The sequence below is a fragment of the Xenopus tropicalis genome, chromosome 6, assembly GCF_000004195.4.
Source record: "Xenopus tropicalis strain Nigerian chromosome 6, UCB_Xtro_10.0, whole genome shotgun sequence".
NCBI classification, from domain to species: Eukaryota; Metazoa; Chordata; class Amphibia; order Anura; family Pipidae; genus Xenopus; species Xenopus tropicalis.
The window spans coordinates 6403717-6410809 of NC_030682.2; the positions used below are offsets into that span (position 1 = coordinate 6403717).

The window sequence follows — 7093 nt, forward strand, 5'->3', positions numbered from 1 at the left end:
GGACCCCAAGAACAAGGTTAGCAGATGGGCCTCAGGGGTGCGAGTCAGGGTGCGGGGACCCCAAGAACAAGGTTGGCAGATGGGCCCTAGAAGTGCGAGTCAGGGTGCGGGGACCCCAAGAACAAGGTTAGCAGATGGGCCCCAGGGGTGCGAGTCAGGGTGCGGGGACCCCAAGAACAAGGTTGGCAGATGGGCCCTAGAAGTGCGAGTCAGGGTGCGGGGACCCCAAGAACAAGGTTAGCAGATGGGCCCCAGGGGTGCGAGTCAGGGTGCGGGGACCCCAAGAACAAGGTTGGCAGATGGGCCCTAGAAGTGCGAGTCAGGGTGCGGGGACCCCAAGAACAAGGTTAGCAGATGGGCCCCAGGGGTGCGAGTCAGGGTGCAGGGACCCCAAGAACAAGGTTGGCAGACGGGCCCCAGGGGTGCGAGTCAGGGTGCGGGGACCCCAAGAACAAGGTTGGCAGATGGGCCCCAGGGGTGCGAGTCAGGGTACGGGGACCCCAAGAACAAGGTTGGCAGATGGGCCCCAGGGGTGCGAGTCAGGGTACGGGGACCCCAAGAACAAGGTTGGCAGATGGGCCCCAGGGGTGCGAGTCAGGGTACGGGGACCCCAAGAACAAGGTTGGCAGATGGGCCCCAGGGGTGCGAGTCAGGGTACGGGGACCCCAAGAACAAGGTTGGCAGATGGGCCCCAGGGGTGCGAGTCAGACCTCATGGGTATTAACAGTCCTGGGCTCTATTATGGTTTATATTCCCCAGGCAGCACCCACCTTAGTGTAAGGGTTACAGCTGGGACTTACCCCTGAGAGGCCTCCCTAATACCCTCTTGTTGGACCTATTGCCCCATCCATTCAGGGAACCAAGAATAAACCTTTATTTCTGCTAATGATTCCCTGCAGCCCAAGTCTCCCATTAGTTTCTACTGTCCCAGCACCTACTTACAGTTCAGCAGAACCATTTCTCCTCCGGCCCCTCCCAGTGAGAGAGAGAGAGGGGGGGGCAGTGTAACTCAGCCCCCGGGGTCAGGGAGGGAATTTATTTCACCCCCAATGGGTTTACATGGAGGAAGTGGTGATTGTTCTGCTCAGAAGCGGAAATCTGTGCTCGGCGTGAGCCCCCGGCGTGGGGGGAGGAATGTCTGATCCCTGGGGGGCAAATTCCCCGCTCAGTCAGAACCAGTCCCGGCCCATGGGAGGAATCTCTCAGCCCAAACCCACTGCCCCTTCCTTCCCAAAACTCACTTTCACTTTTTGGACAACAACAAGGCAGAGCCAGAGAGAGAGAGAGATAGAGAGATACAGGGTGAATAGAGAGTAGAGACAGAGAGACAGACAGACACAAAAGACAGAGCAGAGACAGACACAATAGAGAGAGAGCAGAGACAGACAGGGAGAAAAGAGATAGACTGAAGGAATAGAAAGAGAGCAGAGACAAGCAGAGGGAATAGAGAGAGCAGACAGACAGAGGGAATAGAGAGAGAGCAGACTGACAGAGGGAATAGAGAGAGCACAGAGAGGGACAGAGGGAATAGAGAGAGAGCAGAGAGGGACAGAGGGAATAGAGAGAGAGCAGAGAGGGACAGAGGGAATAGAGAGAGCAGACAGACAGAGGGAATAGAGAGAGCAGAGACAGACAGAGGGAATAGGGAGAGCAGAGACAGACAGAGGGAATAGAGAGAGAGCAGAGAGGGACAGAGGGAATAGAGAGAGAGCAGACAGACAGAGGGAATAGAGAGCGCAGAGAGGGACAGAGGGAATAGAGAGAGAGCAGAGAGGGACAGAGGGAATAGAGAGAGAGCAGACAGACAGAGGGAATAGAGAGAGCGCAGAGAGGGACAGAGGGAATAGAGAGAGAGACAGAATGGAATTGGGCAGGAGCTGGTTCTTGCTGGTCACCGTGGGGCTCCTGGGGGGGGCACAGGCCCAGGTACCACTGGCTGAGCTCTCGGACCTACAGAACAAGGCCGTGACCCTCGCGGCGGAGAATTTACACAGCAAAACATTTGTCAACAAACGATTTCAGATCTTCTCTGTACTGGAAGCAGAACAAGGGGTGAGTGTGAGTGTGAGTGAGGGGAATGGAGTGAAGCTTCGGCCAGTAATACTATTTCATATGAGTAGTTTCAATCCGCTTCCTTTACTATTATAGGGGCACAAAGTGCATCAGGACAGGACCAATCAGACGATTTCTTTCATTATTCTACCAAACTGATAGCAACCAACCGAAAATATCTTATATTTATGTGTCATCACTAGATCAAAGCTAATTGATTACTAGTTTTCAAACGAGCTGACCAGTAAATGCTACCTGCTGATTCGTTGCTATAGGTTACTAGACCTTTATCAAACTTCTCTTATATATCTCTTCATATCTTATGTTACATTACCAGCAATATATGTATAGCTAGATAGATAGATAGATAGATAGATAGATAGATAGATAGATAGATAGATAGATAGACAGACAGATAGATGATAGATACATAGATAGATAGACAGACAGACAGACAGACAGATAGATAGATAAATAGATAGATAGACAGACAGACAGACAGATAGATGATAGATAGATAGATAGATAGACAGACAGACAGACAGACAGACAGATAGATGATAGATAGATAGATAGATAGATAGACAGACAGACAGACAGACAGACAGATAGATAGACAGACAGACAGACAGACAGATAGATAAATAGACAGACAGACAGATAGATAGATGATAGATAGATAGATAGATAGATGATAGATAGATAGATAGATAGATAGATAGATAGATAGATAGATAGATAGATAGATAGGATCTGTGCCACTGTGACAGAATGCTCTGTTATACAGATAGCTAGAATCTCAGCCATAAAGCGGGGCAGGACTGCTGCTTACAATGGGGGATCAGATAGGATCTGTGCCACTGTGACAGAATGCTCTGTTATACAGATAGCTAGAATCTCAGCCATAAAGCAGGGCAGGACTGCTGCTTACAATGGGGGGATCAGATAGGATCTGTGCCACTGTGACAGAATGCTCTGTTATACAGATAGCTAGAATCTCAGCCATAAAGCAGGGCAGGACTGCTGCTTACAATGGGGGGATCAGATAGGATCTGTGCCACTGTGACAGAATGCTCTGTTATACAGATAGCTAGAATCTCAGCCATAAAGCAGGGCAGGACTGCTGCTTACAATGGGGGGGATCAGATAGGATCTGTGCCACTGTGACAGAATGCTCTGTTATACAGATAGCTAGAATCTCAGCCATAAAGCAGGGCAGGACTGCTGCTTACAATGGGGGGGATAGGATCTGTGCCACTGTGACAGAATGCTCTGTTATACAGATAGCTAGAATCTCAGCCATAAAGCAGGGCAGGACTGCTGCTCACAATGAGAGGAACCCTAACGTCTCTGTATAACACTCTCCCGTTCCATTACAGGATTACTCTGCTGGGATTTTCGTGCGTTTGAATCTACTGAAGAAACAGACCGACTGCCCCAAGACTCAGTGGGAAGGGAGAGAGTGCAGGGCTGTGAATAACGGGGTGAGAATGGCTGGGGGGCTGCAAGGCATCATGGGAAGGATTCAGGAACCAGTGGCCCCCAGTATATCCCCAGTATAGCTGCAGTATAGGCACAAAAGCATCATCTGCCTTTACTATACGCAAGGGCTCCCTCTGGTGGTGATGGGTGGGAATAGCCTCCTCCTGGGATACAGTAAGTCATAGGGAGATCCCTCATCCTCATGGTGTAACGCACAGGGGTCTCCCAGTGATGTAACTAAGGGTTACAGGATCAGAGGGTGCTGCTCACAAGAGCTTACAATCTAAAGGGTTGAAGAAGTATTAAATCCAGACCTGTAGCAGAAGAGAACAGTGAGGAGTGGGAGAGAGAGGGTGGGACAGTCACTCGCTCTAATGCTCTGTCTCTTCTCAGAGAGTGTTCGACTGCTCCGTCTGCGCCAAGTACGAGTACGACAGCCACGCGCTCCTAACCAGCTTCATAGACTGCGTCCTGAGTAACCACGTCAATCCGGTAATCTACTCTGATCCCAAATATTTATATTGTCACATTCTTCCCTTTCCGGTAAATAAGAGGCTGTCGGTGCCGGTTTGGGAAAGTTAAAGGGGAAGTTCACCTTAGTGCCAGTATATATATATACACACTAGCATCTATTCTTCCATCTACTTCTCCCCTTTCTTCCCATTCAGAAATAGAGAATGGCCATGAAGCCGGCCAAATGGTCAAGAGCAGGAGGGCCCACTGGCACCTGGGCCCCCCAGGAGTTTCCCTGGTATCCTGGCCAGTCCGACACTGCTTTCTCTCCCCCCTGAGCTAATGGTACATCTCTCCCCCCCCTGAGCTAATGGTACATCTCTCCCCCCCCTGAGCTATTTGATACATCTCTCCCCCCCCTGAGCTAATGGTACATCTCTCCCCCCCCCGAGCTAATGGTTCATCTCTCCCCCCCCGGAGCTAATGGTACATCTCTCCCCCCCCCCCTGAGCTAATGGTACATCTCTCCCCCCCTGAGCTAATGGTACATCTCTCCCCCCCCCTGAGCTAATGGTACATCTCTCCCCCCCTGAGCTAATGGTACATCTCTCCCCCCCCCCTGAGCTAATGGTACATCTCTCCCCCCCCCCGAGCTAATGGTACATCTCACCCCCCCCCCTGAGCTAATGGTACATCTCTCCCCCCCCCCTGAGCTAATGGTACATCTCTCCCCCCCCTGAGCTAATGGTACATCTCTCCACCCACCCTGAGCTAATGGTTCATCTCTCCCCCCCCGGAGCTAATGGTACATCTCTCCCCCCCCCCCCCTGAGCTAATGGTACATCTCTCCCCCCCCCCCCTGAGCTAATGGTACATCTCTCCCCCCTGAGCTAATGGTACATCTCTCCCCCCCCCCCCCGAGCTAATGGTACATCTCTCCCCCCCCCTGAGCTAATGGTACATCTCTCCCCCCCCCCTGAGCTAATGGTACATCTCTCCCCCCCGGAGCTAATGGTACATCTCCCCCCCCCCGAGCTAATGGTACATCTCCCCCTACAGGAGCGCCAGCGCAAACGCTCAGATCAGTGCAAGCTGGTGAAGCGCAGGAATGAGGGGCTGGCACTGCCGGGGTCCATGAGTTTCTCAAAGTCACATAAGTGATGAGTCTCTGCACCATCCAGGTACAATGGGGCCCAACTATACCCTCTCCTCTTCCTACACTGTCCCACCATTACTGCCCCTCCCCTGGCACCGCCCTACACCCTACCCTCATTCATAGCCCCTCCCCTGGCACCACCCTACACCCTGCCCACATTCATAGCCCCTCCCCTGGCACCACCCTACACCCTGCCCACATTCATAGCCCCTCCCCTGGCACCACCCTACACCCTACCCACGTTCATAGCCCCTCCCCTGGCACCACCCTACACCCTGCCCACATTCATAGCCCCTCCCCTGGCACCACCCTACACCCTGCCCACATTCATAGCCCCTCCACTGGCACCACCCTACACCCCGCCCACATTCATAGCCCCTCCCCTGGCACCACCCTACACCCTACCCTCATTCATAGCCCCTCCCCTGGCACCACCCTACACCCTACCCACATTCATAGCCCCTCCCCTGGCACCACCCTACACCCTACCCTCATTCATAGCCCCTCCCCTGGCACCACCCTACCCACATTCATAGCCCCTCCCCTGGCACCACCCTACACCCTACTCACGTTCATAGCCCCTCCCCTGGCACTACCCTACCCACATTCATAGCCCCTCCCCTGGCACCACCCTACACCCTACCCACATTCATAGCCCCTCCCCTGGCACCACCCTACACCCTACCCTCATTCATAGCCCCTCCCCTGGCACCACCCTACACCCTACCCACGTTCATAGCCCCTCCCCTGGCACCACCCTACACCCTACCCACATTCATAGCCCCTCCCCTGGCACCGCCCTACACCCTGCCCACATTCATAGCCCCTCCCCTGGCACCACCCTACACCCTACCCACGTTCATAGCCCCCTCCCCTGGCACCGCCCTACACCCTGCCCACATTCATAGCCCCTCCCCTCGTACCGCCCTACCCACATTCATAGCCCCTCCCCTGGCACCACCCTACACCCTACCCACGTTCATAGCCCCCTCCCCTGGCACCGCCCTACACCCTGCCCACATTCATAGCCCCTCCCCTCGTACCGCCCTACCCACATTCATAGCCCCTCCCCTGGCACCACCCTACACCCTACCCACATTCATAGCCCCTCCCCTGGCACCACCCTACACCCCGCCCACATTCTTAGCCCCTTCACTTTCCTTTGTCTCCTCTGTTTCCAGCCAATCCCCGGAGGGGGAATCACGTGACTGGTGGATATTGGTAGCCGGACGCTCTCTCCCTGTAGCCTCTCACCTCGGATGCCAGTGTTGGAATGAATGGGCCGCACACTCTCTGCCTGTGAATAACAGATATAAGGATCCGGCTCTGGGAATCATATTCTTATCTATCACAGCTGATATCTGACCTGCATGGGAATAAATATATATATATATAGTATTGGGCACGTGTGGGATTCTCCTGTTTTATTCACATGAGAGAAGAGAACTGATTAAATCTAATAATAATAATAATACATTCAGCCTTTTGTCTTTATTCCAACCTCCTGCACCTCTTGTGTCTGCTCCTGGGCTGCTCTCTTTCCCATGGTCAGGCAGGAACCTCCCCCTGGGTAAGTGAATCCAATCTCCCCCCAGTATTTACCCAGGTACAGAGCTCTGATTCTCTGTACTTCCTGCTCCTGGGCTGCTCTCTTTCCCATGGTCAGGCAGGAACCTCCCCCTGGGTAAGTGAATCCAATCTCCCCCCAGTACTTACCCAGGTACAGAGCTCTGATTCTCTGTACTTCCTGCTCCTGGGCTGCTCTCTTTCCCATGGTCAGACAGGAACCTCCCCCTGGGTAAGTGAATCCAATCTCCCCCCAGTACTTACCCAGGTACAGAGCTCTGATTCTCTGTACTTCCTGCTCCTGGGCTGCTCTCTTTCCCATGGTCAGGCAGGAACCTCCCCCTGGGTAAGTGAATCCAATCTCCCCCAGTACTTACCCAGGTA

General features: G+C 53.3%; 1 protein-coding gene across 2 annotated transcripts; it reads left to right on the top strand.

Annotated features, from left to right (window-relative positions):
• The first annotated feature begins 1654 nt into the window (after positions 1 to 1654).
• Positions 1655 to 6617, top strand: LOC116411653 (retinoic acid receptor responder protein 2-like). Of its 2 annotated transcripts, XM_031904398.1 has the most exons (5): positions 1655 to 2052; positions 3432 to 3536; positions 3928 to 4026; positions 5047 to 5168; positions 6325 to 6617. In XM_031904398.1, the coding sequence occupies exons 1-4, from the start codon at positions 1861 to 1863 to the stop codon at positions 5146 to 5148; spliced, it is 498 nt and encodes a 165-aa protein (XP_031760258.1). In that variant the 5' UTR covers positions 1655 to 1860; the 3' UTR covers positions 5149 to 5168; positions 6325 to 6617. The 2 variants fall into 2 exon arrangements, with proteins under 2 accessions (XP_031760258.1, XP_031760259.1); XM_031904399.1 differs by lacking the exon at positions 5047 to 5168 and having other exon boundaries at positions 1784 to 2052.
• The last annotated feature ends 476 nt before the right edge of the window (positions 6618 to 7093 follow it).

Excerpts from the sequence above, each read along its gene's own strand:
- LOC116411653 (XM_031904398.1), top strand. The coding sequence starts at position 1,861 with ATGGAATTGGGCAGGAGCTGGTTCTTGCTGGTCACCGTGGGGCTCCTG. Across the intron at positions 2,053-3,431 it reads TACTGGAAGCAGAACAAGGG|GATTACTCTGCTGGGATTTT; the intron begins GTGAGTGTGAGT and ends GTTCCATTACAG. Across the intron at positions 3,537-3,927 it reads GCAGGGCTGTGAATAACGGG|AGAGTGTTCGACTGCTCCGT; the intron begins GTGAGAATGGCT and ends GTCTCTTCTCAG.